Source organism: Echeneis naucrates, chromosome 22 (assembly GCF_900963305.1).
Source record: "Echeneis naucrates chromosome 22, fEcheNa1.1, whole genome shotgun sequence".
Taxonomy (NCBI): Eukaryota; Metazoa; Chordata; class Actinopteri; order Carangiformes; family Echeneidae; genus Echeneis; species Echeneis naucrates.
In genome coordinates, this window is record NC_042532.1 from 19,424,591 (window position 1) to 19,439,734 (window position 15,144).

Sequence of the window (15,144 nt, forward strand, 5' to 3'; positions counted from 1 at the left end):
CTTGCTGCCGGGGACGCACACACGTCTCACAGCTGTGCTGTTTGTTTCCCCGATAAGATGCCTTGCAGAGCAGGAAGAAAGGCAGAAAGGATCCTAAAGCCGTGTTAATATTAACTGCAACATTCTTGAATGGTTTCAGTGAACAAATCTACAACAGTCAGCACAAGTTGACGTCAGAGTTGTTGACTTAAGAGTGCCAGAAGAAGTGAACTAAGCAGGTTGTGAAGTTTAAAACAAAGACGCAGCAGATAAGACAGAAAAGAAAGTGAAGACAGTGCAGGATGAGATGAAACAGAATCAAAAAGTGCAGCAGCGGCGCTTCGAATGAGAAGCCCCACGCCGCCGCCATGACGGACGTGTGGAGGATGGGGGGGTTGGATGGTGCGAGGCCAAATGGGGGTCACCCACAGTGCAGCGAGGTGGGCACGATAAGCCGGCCTGCGTATCCTGAGCAATGAGACTCTGGAACAGATCCAAGCTCTAATTATATGCACCATCTCTGTGGAATTAAGATTAGCAGGGTTTAGATGTGTTTGGGGAACACACACACAAAATGTGAGGATAACACACACACAGGCAGGAACGAGTGTGTTCTCCGCTGTGCTCATGTTCACGTCGGCGGTCGATGACCTGCCTGCTGGCCTAAGTCCTGATCCAACAGCAGACTTTGTTTGCGGCGGGTTGGCCGGAGAAGCCGAAGCCTCCTGACACTGTTGCAGACGGAGCTGGCTGCCAGCCCTGCAGTGGCTCCTGATTCTCTTTCAGCACATTTTGATGAATCCGCAGCCCGTCAGGTCCGAGGAGACCGCTGTGTGCTGGACTACGTGGAGGATATCATTAACAAGGTCTCCTCTTTAAGGAGGATGCGTGTTTTACTGAAGGCTCTCAGCTCCCTCTGTGAGCGACCTTCAGTGCTGCTGCCCTCCTCATCTCTCTTCACCTCTCACTTCAGGATTGATCACCTCAGAAGGAGGCCTTTTGTTCTGTGCGGTGGTGCAGTGAACACTGACCTCAGGAGAGCGGAGGAGATGGAAGGCAGCTCTCACAGAATCTTAAAGCGTTGTTCTACTTAATCTACGGGGGCCTTTGGAGAAGAGTTCATGCTGCTGCCTCAGTACGCAGGAAAGACATTTTTTGCTCTACGTCAGTTCATTGGGGTCGTAATCCGTCGATAAGGCGGCAACGTTGGGGACGTCCTTGTCAGCAGAATTATCGTGTCCAACCCTGGACAATTAAAGAAAATAATTGCCGAACATCATTCAATTAGAATTTCCAACATTTCTTTTCAAAGCAGCTTGAGACACTTTTATTTGAGCTTGTTTCAGTGGAGGGTTTATGGCACGTGGAGTCTGATCTTCATTAGCACCGGAGGGAGGAGGGCTTTTACTGTCCGATCATCTCAGCACTGCTGCACAGGACCGCATGAGCCCGGCTTTAGAGGGACAGTTAGCATTTTATCCGGAGAATTAGTGCAGCACTAGTTTTAATGGACAAATTTAAGAATTGTGAGGAAACGAAAGAGAAGATTTAAACATCGCTTTAAATAAGCAGAAATGTATTAATTACTGGCCTTGTGATAATTCATTGCCTGATAATATGATAGAACGTTACATTATATGGATTATGAGTTTCATAATGATCATTATATGTCTGGGGATCTGACTATATTAGCTGTTAATTGCATATAATGGCATTTTTCACAACTCCAGCTCTGACCTGATTGAGAGGAGCGTACTGCTTTCAGTCATCAACAAACACTGAGCCGTCGGGCAGCCAACGGGCACGGTGTGGCGGGGAGCCTTCCAACGACGGCGCTGCCAGAGGCGGCTCTGAAGTCGGCCACGCTGTGCGAGATAGAATGATTTATCTCTCACTTCTAGCGTTGTGGTGAGATGGACGGCAGGAGCTCTGGTAAGAGCGACCGCTGCTCCTCCTCACGTCCACAGCCGAGGTGGGCCCTCCAGCTCTTCATTCTCATTCGGAGTGGAAACGGCTGCAACGTGATAACTGGGACGAGAAATGTCCCCACATGTCCGACAGCTGGGACAAAGCAGCTAAAATGAGCTTTCACGTTGTTTATTTTAAAAAAATAAAATAGAAAAAAATGACTTTGTTGCCTTGAATGAGTTACAAGAAGATGGGTGTTTAATGACTTTTTCAAATTAAGAAGAGGGGGGTAAAAAAAATTGACCTTCAGTCAAGTCAACTTGAAAGAGAAAAAATAACATTTACAGTAAAATAAAATATTACATGGAAGCAAATATATATTTCTTCATGTTTCAGGGACAGCGTGTTCTCCCTGGAGAGCCGTGTGGCGTCTCTGTTGTACCGTCAATCGTTAAAAGTTCTATCTGAGGGAGACGGAGGAGGTAGCAGGGGAGACAATTTGGGCATTGTGCTCATGCTGTGGCACGAGGAGAAATATATTTTTAACCCTGTAGGTGACAGCTACAAAGAAGTTAATAAAGTGCTGTCTGTGTCTCCAACAGCAAGGAGTGTCCGCCACTTCTTTATATTTCATACAGCAATGTTGCACTTCTGCAGCATAATCCCGGCACAGTATACAGTACCACTGAGCTGTAACGACGGCCACGGCCTCAACAGTCTGCCTTCAAGGACACAATTATTCTTCGTGCAGGCATGACTGAATCCATTTCCAAGGGTACACAATGGAAACAATGATCCACCTCCATCTTCAATAAATGAAAAAAGAAACCTTTTAAAATCTCTTTTGCGAATTGGAGATGGCCATCTTTCCACAGTCTTCAACGAGACCTTTTCGTCATCAACATCACAGTCACGCAGCTCGTGGACTTTTATCAGGCGACCCTAAATGAGCACCATGTTTTCAGACGGTTTAATGCTTCACACTTGACTACATGACTGGAAAACCTGCAGCCTGGACAGGCGGCTAACTTCACCAACAAGCATGGTCCAAAGCTGTGTTTGCTGAGGGGAAATCGTAGATTACTGCCACACGCCTTTAAGAAGCAGACACATCTGGAGCAGAAAACAACGACATCAGCAACAAAATGGTGGAGGAGCAACTGACTTTGACATTTTGATTTATTTCCTTTGATTTATCACCAATCAGTTGAAAGGATAGTTGATTGAGATACCAAATGGACTTCTGCATGTAACAACACACCAGAGGCTGGACTTTGTTCTTTTAAAATCTCAGTGGATGCAGACAGCCTCATCTATTACTTCTTTCTTAGATATTAGACAGCTCTAATAATGAAAACCGAGCTGATTATTAAAATTTACTGGATGTCCCTGTGGTGTGTTGAGTTCTAAACTAATGAGGCTAAATAAGGTGGAGGCAGATTGAACTCTGCTCTGTTATTCTGAGGTTGAATAGTCCCGTTGAACTATCACAACTTGGGAGGATTCACATTATTTAATGTAGTCAGACCAGTTCTTGTATAACTGGAGGCTTTCTATAAACTGATATTTGTTAATTTCCAATTTAACTGAAATGTACCAATCCATTTAGGTCCTTTTTGCTGACCCTGCTACAGCACAGTTTCTGGGATCGGTCAGTCCAGACGATCAGTTCATCCTCAACAGGAACAGGAACTCAGTGCTGACTTCAGCCACCTCCAACCAAAACTCCCCCAGCGCTCGCCGTCACGGACTCAACTTGGACCACAACACTAGAAAAGCCTGGCAGAGCCTGGACCGCCTCCGACAGAATCAAAGTCGGACACAGTTTTATGCAATCCGCATTGAACGTTTCCTTCTTTCATCTATAACAGCCCGACAGTCACACACGTACAAAAAACTAATTGAAAAATGAACCTGCAGCACGTGGCCAGCTTTGTTTAGAGATCATCGCTGTAAAAACTTCCAGAACAACACGGTTTAAGAACACTTTTGGTTTTCGTCTGTATGCTCTGAACTCTGCCTCCTAATTCGCCCTGTGGTCTGCTTCTTTCTGCCCTCCTGCTGTCACCACCGGCAGAAATTCACCACTTTGCAAACTTCAAAGTAAAGGTGAAGAGACAGTTTGCTCCTTTCTTTCCTGCTCATGAGCAAACGGCATTCACATCCTTCTGCTTCTGGGATCCTCCTCATCATCAGGGATATTTCAGGAAACTAATTTGATGAGGAGCTCTACGAGCTACTTGATATCTTCATTGTATTTCAGAGAATCCCCGTGCCCACCTCTCCCACTCTGCTGCGCTTTTCAATGCCGAACCATCTGCTGGCGACGTTAGTGAGCGCTGAACGTGGTGGTGTGTCTATGAGAGGCAGATAATGATGCCTCTGTGTGCTGCTGTCCATGATGGGCTTCACTGCTCTGAATGGGAAACCAGTTTAAAATGACGAGATGTCAGGTCACGTTGCTTTCAGTTGTCCGACTCTCTCGACTCACGTTTTAAGCATTTCACATGAATTATTCCAACTGATCAGCTGAAGGGGAAAAGTCAGTGGTGGCATCTGTTTTCTGTTTTCTGACCCCGTTTCCTTTTTTTGGTCACTTTTCGAATCGCTACAAAAGCAGCCAGTCAGTCACAAACATCCTGATATGAATGTTTTTATTCAATCGTTGAGTTTCAAATTCAAGCGATGGTAACAGACCTGCAGCCTGCAAAGACATTTTAGTTCATGATAAATAAGAGTGGAAAAGACAGTTTATATGAACCTTTTGCAACAAAAATCTATTTTCTGTTTCAAGGGTGAAAATTTGCTGTGTTGGACATTAACAACGCTGTTTAGATATTTGTAGAATCATTCATGCATGTAAAGGACATTAAATACAACAGTTGGATCATGATTCTGAAATCTCTCACAGACTTTGTTGGTTGTATCAGGTTTGATGAGGATATAAAATGAAGCTTATGAACGCCACGGAAGAACAGACAGCAGAACCGGTTAGATTTGAGGGAAGGAGCCCAGTTTAAGCCTGTTGATGATCTGGATTTACAGATCAGATTCTGTAAAGAAAACCTGGCTCTTAAATACTGCAAATGGGACAAAAACGCACAAAAATCTTGGTTGACTGTTTCCATAATTTCTTTCATGTAATGAATTGTTTGCAGTCTACATGACATTTGTTGCTTTTGTGCAGATGAACTGGCTGAAGCCGGTGAAGTCCTCAGAGACCAGAGCTGTTCCTGTTAAGGCCTCACACCTTTGATCTGATCCTTTTCCATTCTTTAGAAACTTTTATGTGTGGACTGCATACTTTCCCTGTCTGTAATCAAAGGCCAGAGTGAAAGGGTGGCTCTTTGTTCCTGCAGGGGAGTGAGAGTGTGTGAGTGAGTGCTGGACGTCGGCACATCACTTCATTAACATCCCACAGCCTGAGCTCAGGAGTGTTTACAGATCACAGGCCATTGCACAGCTTTCCACTCATTTTATGACATAATAGCAGGTATTTCTAACGGGGGGCCGAGCCTTCACACCTTAGTTGACATTCATATTTATAGCTAAGGGAGGGTGGAGGTGGTGGGAGGGTGGGCAGCTTAATGGGGTAATAAATATGTGAGGGTATCTGGAGACGTTTATGCCGCTTCCTCTGCCTGCCTCTTCCCCGCGGCCTACCTCTGCTATAGTGTAAAGAATCTACCACACAGTTAATCATGTGGGACTCCGCGGCTACGATCAGATATTATCACATTCTGCATTTCTATCAATACCTCAGGGTGCAATACACGTCCAATATATGTCAAGTTATCTATGATGAATATCTGTGTTGGGGCGACGCTGGATGTCGGGCAAATACACATGCCGTCATCATGAATGTGTTTTTGTTGGCGGTACATGAAGGAAGGAGGCTTTAACCATCAGTGGCATCACAGACTTCTATACTGTCCACCAAACCATTAAGGCTTTTACTGCCACATTATGAATCCACAAAAATGACTCAACTTTTGCACGGCCAGGTGTTGAAATCATTTTTTTCCCTTCCTCCTTTTTTTCCGCTACAATCACGGGAAACGAGATGTTGTGTCCTGAGGCGAAGTAAACGAATCTTAAAGCAGTGCCATTATTTCAGTATTTTGCATCATGATATATTGCCCCTTCACTGGATGCCTCTGCTGGATCTCTGTTCTAATTAGCCCACTTTCTTTAAAAAAAGTGCTTTTATCATTGGTCTGTTGCAGGCCTCTGTAGGCTGAGCATGAAGCCCGTCTGTGCTGCTGTTAATTGTTGGTTGCTTTGCTCCTCCTTTTATGACCCAGTCTCTCTTTAAAGATTAACTATATGGCAGTAAATATAGAAGTAAAGAAAGACGTAAGAGGCAATTTTTTCTGCTGTACTCAAACGCTCCTTCAGGAGCAATCAGCCAGCATCAACAGTGGGCTGCTCAAGCTGCACTGAGGCTTATTCCAACTAAGAGGCTGGTGCCTCCCATGGCCCAAAATGGCTGCAGCGGTTGGGCGTGTCTATTGCCATCTGGTAGCTGCAGCTCCTTCAAAGGAGCTGTCGGGTCTCTAAAGGAAACCTTTGATTAGGACTCAGACAGCACAGAAACACACAACTGAGTGCATCCTGGCAAACAGATGCAGTAGAAACCCACGCGAGGGAAAACAGGCACCTGAACACTTTCAAACACATCCAAACATGTGTGCACACCCCAACAGGTGGGCTCCGGGTGCTCCAGAAACCTCCATCAGCCTCAGCGGGGGTTTGCCTGCTAACACTATGACAACACCCTCAAAGCCACAAACATATTTTTACTCAGGGTCGGAAATTATCACCCTGAACCTGTCACATACACAGAAGAATTACTGGTAGCAGAAAGCATCAATCCAAATGTTTCCTCTCAGTTCTACCGGCTGTCTCATAGCTTAACCCATCAATTCCACCGCTAAGCTAAAGCAGGTGGACTCTGATCATTACGTCCATCCGGTGATGGTTTTTTAGGATTTATTACATTGTTGAAATGCAACACTGCTTTGAAGGTAAGAAAGCACCGGTCTCTGGTAATAAACCTTTTCATAACACTAGAACCTGTGAGGGAAATGGTTCATCAAATGGAGAGCGGGGAAATAACATTCATGTCTGCAGTTACTGAGTCTGTAGTACAAGAAAATCATTTAAGTAAAAACTGTTTTATTATTTATTGCACGGTGCCTTTTTGTATCATTCCCATATATTCAGTTTTGTGACACCTGTGGAATTTGGAATGAAGTCTTTATATTCACAAACAAATCTTTCTGAGACTTGTTTTACCTCTTGGTGATGGAACTCAGAATGATTGATAACCGTCCAAAAATCTGTTTTCAACTTCTGTTTTTTAATTATTTAGCTTTTTTTTTTTTTTATTATTTATTTTAGCGCTAACGCATATAGTGTTATCCAGAGAGAATTACAATGGCTGCAACAGCACAACAAGCTTCAGAAGGGAGGGCACCTCTTAAATTCCTGCGACCCTACGACGACCACATCAAATGCAATGGCCACCATTTCCCCCTGCAGGGCGGCCTGAGTGAGGTGAACGTGGGCATAATGAGATGCAAATTTGTGTCACTGTACAGCTGATGCAAGCGCAGAGTAACACGGAGGAGTCGAGGGCCGACGTGGGAAAGGAGCCTGGAGGGACGGTGCTGAGAAAAGACAACGGTGCCGGCGATCCAGGCGGCTGTAATGAGAGTTGACCTCACAGAAAAACATGATTAGCTTTCTGTTCTGAAATGATGTCATGTTATGTTTACACAATAAATGTTTATGTGTGAAGGCCGGTCTGCTGCATAAGCATGTTCACATCTGCCTGAGTGGGACGAGGTAATTACAGTGAGACCGTTTCTGTCTCTGTGACATTTTCTCTTTTTTGTGGCATTAAAAGTCTCCATTTGAATTCACCCAACCGCAAGCAGTGAGTTTGAGATGATGAGCTCCTGAAACAAGACAATGTGTATCTGTATGTACTTTGGAGGAGTAAAACAACACTTTTAAATACTCAGAGTGATAAGAAAATCCTGCGGCGGCGAATAGGCTCCCAAATCTTTTATGGCCACACATAATTTTTTATGCATACAGAAAAGTGGAGTGTAGCGAGGCGGATGTGGGATGCCAAACACGGGAGTCACAGCCCTAATTCAACCTGACAGCTACGACAGGAGGCGCTCACTATATAACGAATATAGTATCTGCTTCCCATAACGCCCACTTCCACTTCCCTCAAGCGTGGATTCAATTCACATCTTTGTGGGTTTACATATAGAAATACGTCGCAAACATTTTGTAGTGCAGCCGTCTTGTTTCAGGGTCCAGATTGTTCTTCTGGAAACAGCAATGAGATCAAATTTAACAGTAAAAGAGCCACAACCAAACACCCACGAAGGACAAAGACATCACGAAGAGCGTCATTAACAGGACTCCCCTCCGCTAGTATGAATGTCTGCGACGGGATTTTAGTGCAGTCACAACAGAGAGCCCCCACCAACCCCGCACATCACGGCTGGAAGGCATTTTTCACTTTGACTGAAACGAGGAAGCCACTACTACGACTTCTGAGATTTATTTTTACCTCGGCCTTCGAGATGATCCAACAGCAGTGAAACAGGAATCAGCTGAAGCTTTCTGCCACTGATGTCGCTGCTGCGTTTGTCAGTCTGGTTAACTGATTTCTCTCAGACCGGTGCTTGTTTACTAAAAGCACGCAGCCTCTTGAATCGCTGCAGAGTCAGACAAGCATCTTGACTTCTTTTACAGCGTTTTAGCGAGGTGATGCAACGGCTCTGTGCATCATCAAGGCTGCAGCTGCTTTTAACAAATCTCAAACTGACAATTCAATATTCTTTTAGTTATGGAGAACAATGATCCTGCATTCATTCCAGTTAGGAAATTACCTGTATTATTTCCTTTTAAGAGGCAACCGCTGCACGATGCTGATTGACACCTCCTGTGAACTGGTGATTGGTAAATTGCCCATGTGATTGGAGTCGTTTGCTGATAATGAACAGATAATTGGAAAATTACACCAATCACTGACTGTTTTCACAGCCAGAGTAAACCTCCGCTCTCCATTGCTACATCAGAAAATCAATCATCGTGTTTTTGATACAGTACATTTGCACATCCCAATTCAAACAGATGATTTCAGTACATAACGGCAGCTTAATTGGACTGAGATCAGAAGAAACTGGTGTCTCAATGGAAGTCTGGACTTCAGAAGTAACAAAGTAAATGTGTAAAAATGATGTTAAAACGTGTATGCTTTCTACTGTTTGTTGATGTTTTTATTCCTTTAACCCTTCCATCATATGAAGTCAATCAGTTTGGGAGAAATAAAACTGATTATTGGGCTTTTTTGCAGACCCTCCTGTGCTCACAGGTTGCTGTAGCTAGCAGTCCTCTCTACAAAGGTCCTGCGCTAATTTTTGTTTAAAGGTTAGCTTCCAAAGAGCCCAGCTGGACAGCAGCGGCTGTGTGATGAGAGAGGGCAGAGTGGGAGCAGGTGAACATGAGGATGTAAAGAGGCGTCCCGAGGTGAAGGTGACGGCAGCGCTCTTCAGCGAGGTCGCAGCCAAAAGGCACTTAAAATGGCTCGGCCGATGTGAAAAGCACAGCTCATAAAGTTCATATAAGCTTGCGTTCCCTCAGACACACTCCCACGTAAACACAACCTTTCAGCCACTCCAACGCCGGTCCAAACTCTTCTGGAAGCTCACAATAACAATACTTTTTTTTCCTCCTTCGAAATGCTAAAGTTTTCAGAATTTCAGTTTAGCTCGCTTGCCAGCAGCAACAAATACGAACAGTTAAAAATCCATTCAGCCTCTCAGGTTTCTGGACAGAAATAAAATGGCGCCACATTTTCTCAGACAATGAATTTAAGGAATAAAGTCCTAAAGTGAGGAAAACGTAGTGTGGCTTCTGTCATCTGTGAAAAGATAAACCAATCACACAGCAGCTTTGTGTCAGGGCTGCTTTCTGTCCGTCAGCACTTTGAATGTGTGTGTGAGCGTTTCTGAAAAAGTCTGCAGGGCATACTAATATTTCCAAACCTTGTTTCCTGACCCACAGATATAACTCAGACAACTTGCTGTTCAAGAACTTTCCTCCAATGAAATGGAGAGTTAACAAATAATATTTTAATGTCATGAAATGATTCCAGTGAAACAATTCCTGCTGAGGGGCTTTTCAAAGTTCCTCCAAAACACTGAAACGTTTCTGATTATTTTGGTTTTTAGGAATTGTGTGAGATCTTTTGTGAAGCCTTCAGTCGTTCCCAGTTTGGCAGCTTGCTTTGACATTCTCTGGAAAAGTCACTAATTCTTTAAAAGGACTAAAAAGTTGACTCAGCGTGTCTGAAAGACGCCACGTGGTGCGCCTCAGAAACAATTAAAGAGTCAACCCGCTCCAGTAATGTAACGCTGAGTGCTCCAACTCTTTGGTTTCTGCAGGTCGACTTAATATGCATTTGATTCATGCTCCTACGGACAGGAGCTGTATTTCATATCGCTGCATCCCTTTCTAGCTTGACTACCATCGACATCTGAAAATGCCTCGTGTGCTATCCATCACATCTTTGGCTGCGCTGAATTTTATTCTTAAATTCTATTTAAAACCGTGTATTGCTTTGCTGTTCTAGTCAATGATATTTCAAACCCCCAACGCAATCCATTACAATTTTAATAAGTAAAATCTATTCGGAGACAAAAGGGCAGACCGTAATGGGACCTTTAAAAAGGTCTCCTCGCCTGTCCCACTGCTGTTTGTTGAATGATATAACATTGATGTCATTTTTCGTCGTTTGGGAAAATACTTTACAGGTCTGAAGGCTGTCATAGATAAAAATATCTATCTGGGGCTTTTAGTGCTGGCTGAAAAAAGTGGCGGATAAACCGGACTAAGTGAATAGACAGAGCTGGATGTTTTGTTCCAGGACTGTGAGCCGATCAAAGGGTTTTGGCGCGGTAATTAAAACACCACCTCCGTGTGCCATTCATACACAGATAAAATCACTGATTATCGATTGAATGGCACAATGTCTGCACAGATGGAAAATCAATCCTGCTTTTCCTGGACAAGATTTCCCAACAGCAGCAGGAAAAGCTTTGGTTCCATGGAGCCTCAGGGAAACGCCACATAAAGCATCAATATTAAGGTCAGGCTGAAGAGCTGAGATTTCCCCAAACTGTTTAAAGCAGATCAGAGTTTAGTGTTCTAATGGAACAGCCTGAAAGTCCCTGCTCGTTGTGTTATGCTGCACTAGTTTTATTTGTTTTTTATTGAAGTGTAACCTTTAACTGGTAGCGTCATCAGCTTTGGAGCTCTCTGATGAATCCTTGCCGATAGAATAACTTTTAGACGTTTAAATGACATTTTCCACAAATCTAGGACAGAATATACACCGTGTCATGACTCACAACCTTCAGCATGAGCACTGAGAAATTTAATAATAGCAATCATTTCCAAGTGCTGACTCACAAGCACTTATTTCTTTGTGTTTCTTTATTTATACAAAACTAACAAGCTAATTCAATGTACCAGATTTAAAAATAAAATAAATGACTGCGATTGGGTCAAACAAGCGATATGAGAGTTTATGCTGCATTCACCATTTTCTGAGCAATTCTATACCGACAAGAGAAAAATGGTTGATGGATGTTCGGGGAGAATAAATGGAGGGAATGTTTCACCACAAATATTGAAACTGAAAACCTTGTAAGGAAAAAAGTCCAGGAAACAAATTGTGTTTTTGTGATCGTATTATACAAGACCTCAACGCTGCGCTTGATCTTTTTAAACTCCACCAACTAGAGACATCGAGGCCGAACGACAAAAGATATACAACCAGAATACCGACTGGATGGTTGTTAGTTGACCCACCTGTGAGACCAAAATCAATATTTGTTGTGAGCTCTGTGCTTCCGACTTACCTCTCGTCGCCTTGACGCCCAGCAGCTCTGTTTGATCTTCCAAACTACGGCGGCCACCAGGAGTAGAGACAGGAAGCAGCTACAGGGCGACAGAGACACAAAGGAGAATAAAACGAGTGAACAAGAGGAGAACTGGGAGTGTTGGGATCCTCTGAAAATCAAGTTAATGACTGGACAGTGAAATTCTGTGTTTTGGCAGAACAGGTGATTTCAGCTCATATCGATCTGCGTTATAATTTAACGAGCTACAGGTCGGCTTTTGTTTTTTAGACCAAAATTATGACCACTCACTGAAGATGGCAACAAATTTCCTTCCATAAATTCCCGTTTTGGTGATTTAGAGACGTTAAAAATGTGATCAGATGAAATCAGCATCAAATGTTTTCACAGTATAACAGCTGGTCTGGGATTTAATAAAATATTAAAACCTCAGCTGACGTACCAGCCTGCTGCAGCCTGGAACCTGAACTTTAATTTCTAGATGTTGTTTCTGTTCAGTTCTCAACCTTTGAATTTGACATTAAGCAGCATTTCCATCACATTCATTCTCTCCTCTGCACTCTGTCAGTGGAGTTTTTGCAGCACTGTAGGTTTTTTTTTTTTTTTTTTTTTACTTCTGCTTGAACACACATGTTTATTTTTCTGCTCCATTTACAAACATTTTCCACGTTTATGTAAATAAAATATATATGGAATCAAACTCTTTGCACGCTGCACAAAATCACCTTGAGGTGGTGAAGGGAAGGTTGACATGTCTTGAAGAGGTTGTAAGAATTGCTGTGTGTGTGGATGTGTTTCTGTGTGAGTGTGTGTGCTTCCTGGCTTACTCTGTGTCCCCTAGCTGCTATAACACTTGCACTTAGGAAGCTGTGAAGACGACAGGGTAGAAAACCACAAAAACAAAGACGGAGTGTGTGTGCGTGCGTGCACAAATACATCGGAGACAACATCTCTTGCCATCTGAACTTCATTCCCCAACTGTCACGCCTTTTGGTGATTTCCTGTCACCGTTCCTGCGGCTGTCTGGCTAAGACGTCCTACATTTCAGCTCACGTCAGCGTTGCCAAGTGGCTGCTGAAGAGCGAAGTATGAGATCCACACATCAGCTCAATGCCTCCTCCAGGAAAACCATCAACTACGAAAATAGAAATTTGCACATCAAGCTTTGTGATATACAGAATGTGAACACAAACACTCGTGACGTCAGAATACCGGCGAAACGGTGAAGACCACATTAACGACAAAATGTGTTTCAATGAGCTGAGGATTTACAGTTTAATGGGCGTGACGTTACAGCAGATTAACAAGACACATTATATTAATGAAAAAAAGTTCAACCAGAAAATGCATCAATATTCCCCTCATAAAAACTTGGAGCCTGAATGCAGTTGTTTTTAAATTCATCTCAGCTGCAGCACTTAAAATGTTTACAAGCTCCTTTACTGTTCATATAATTACCATCCCATCTTTATATTTCCAGCCCCATGCAGTCTGAATGCTACAGAAGAAAACCGTTTCACTTAATTACATTCACTGGTTTGTATGTGACGTTTGATGAATGTGACTTATGTGAACATTTCTGTCAAACTGCTGACGTGGCTGTTTCCACGATAACAGAAATAAAGAGAAACAGATCTGAAAGCTACTGAATTGAAGTAGCTGCTTCTATAAATGACTTCCTAATATCTCTTTATTTGTGCTCGTTTTGGAAAGACACACAGTGACGTCGTTCAAAACATCACGCAAAATACAGCGTTTTCCTGCCAAGTAGAAAACGGACTCCACGGTTAACCCCAGACTGTCTCAGCGCTGCGTTCTCTGCTTGTGTTCTATGAAACCAGTTTTGTGTGAATGCTTGATCAAAAACAGTGTCCTCCAGCAGAAATCGGGTTTCTCTGACCCTCAGCTACATGAAGCTCAAGAAAAATGAGGTGAACGCATCAATTCTGCTTATTGAAGCACGAAAACACAAAGAATTCCAATCTGAAGCTTTTAGTTTCTTCTTTGGCAAATATAGATAAATGAGGGTTTAATACTGACAGCGATGCTTCAAAGGTCCTGTTTTTGATTTTTACTGCAGCAGATATTTTCAGATACTATTTGATGTTTAATGGCTCGTTATGTTTTGGATGCTTTGGATTAAACTGCATGGACACAGTTAACTCCGCTTCCTGTTCAGATTCAAACGGAGCGAAGGGGGAATCTGTTGACTGAGTTTTTTTAAGTAGTTTTGTTTAATTTTCTTCTTGATTCAGAATCACAGTAACAGAGTTTGGAAGTGGATTTAATTAGAAACTCCAAGTTGAAATATAATTCCAGCGAGACCTCGGCCTCATGGATTTTTCCATAAAGTTTTACCACCTTTCCAATCTAAATGTCTTTGTCCATTTTAATACTGGCTGTGATGCATTCAGATCTGTATTCATGGCTCCCACCCCCTCCCTGCCCACCCTGTGTGACTTTTTAAAGTACCATCCATTCAAAAATATTCCCTTATCTCTCCAGGCCTAAGAGGACTCTTAAGAGATCCATCCGTTCTGCCGTCTTATTGATCCGGCTTCCTGCTCGCTGCTTAAAGAGCGAAACAGTGCTGATGAATGACCCACATGAAAAGATATCAGCCTCGCATCAAAGGCCTCCCATCCTGCTCGGCTGGAAGGGAAGGAGACAGTGTGTGAGACAAAGGAAGGCAGAAGGAGGAGAAGGAAAGTTAAAGAGACGGGGGGAATTGGGCAGTAATGGTGAAAGACAGGAAGATAAAGAGTTAAACTCCGATCGGTGGACAAAGATGGACACAGACAGAGAAGACGACGCAAATGCAAAGAGACAGAGTTGTGCGTCTCATTCGATCTCAGGCTTCAGCTCCTCCACACCCGGCCTCTCGGGGAACACACAGGAGCATCCAGCAGCCACGACCACCTGTTCCGATTCGCACCGCTGCCACAGAAACCAGCGCTCCGGCATCCTGGGACTTTCATACAACGGATACGTTTCACAAGTGAGGCGGTGTCAAACGATCCAGGGAGACGGCCCTCCTCACCAGCTCCAGAGAGACGGCAGCACAGCCAATAAGGTTAATCACAGCGAACACCTACGTTTTTATTTTTCATCGATCTCCCTCTTTTTCATTCAGCACTTTACCGCACATGTCGATACGATCCACAACAGGTGAAGACAATATTTTTCCATGGGACCTTGACTGTCTATTGCCAAAAAACTTTACTGTAGAGATTAATGCGGCTTCATGCAGGCTCGAGGGGAACAACACCAGACACTCACTGCTAATAGATCCATCACCATTAAA

The 15,144-nt window shown here is 43.5% G+C and overlaps 1 protein-coding gene across 3 annotated transcripts in view; it reads right to left on the reverse strand.

Annotated features, from left to right (window-relative positions):
- atrn (attractin) overlaps nt 1-15,144 on the reverse strand; it is a 103,747-nt gene that overhangs the window by 21,075 nt on the left and 67,528 nt on the right. For all 3 annotated transcript variants that reach the window (XM_029493620.1, XM_029493622.1, XM_029493621.1), the window contains one exon: nt 11,841-11,919. In XM_029493620.1, the coding sequence (XP_029349480.1) occupies nt 11,841-11,919 (79 nt within the window). The remainder of the gene's footprint in view (nt 1-11,840; nt 11,920-15,144) is intronic.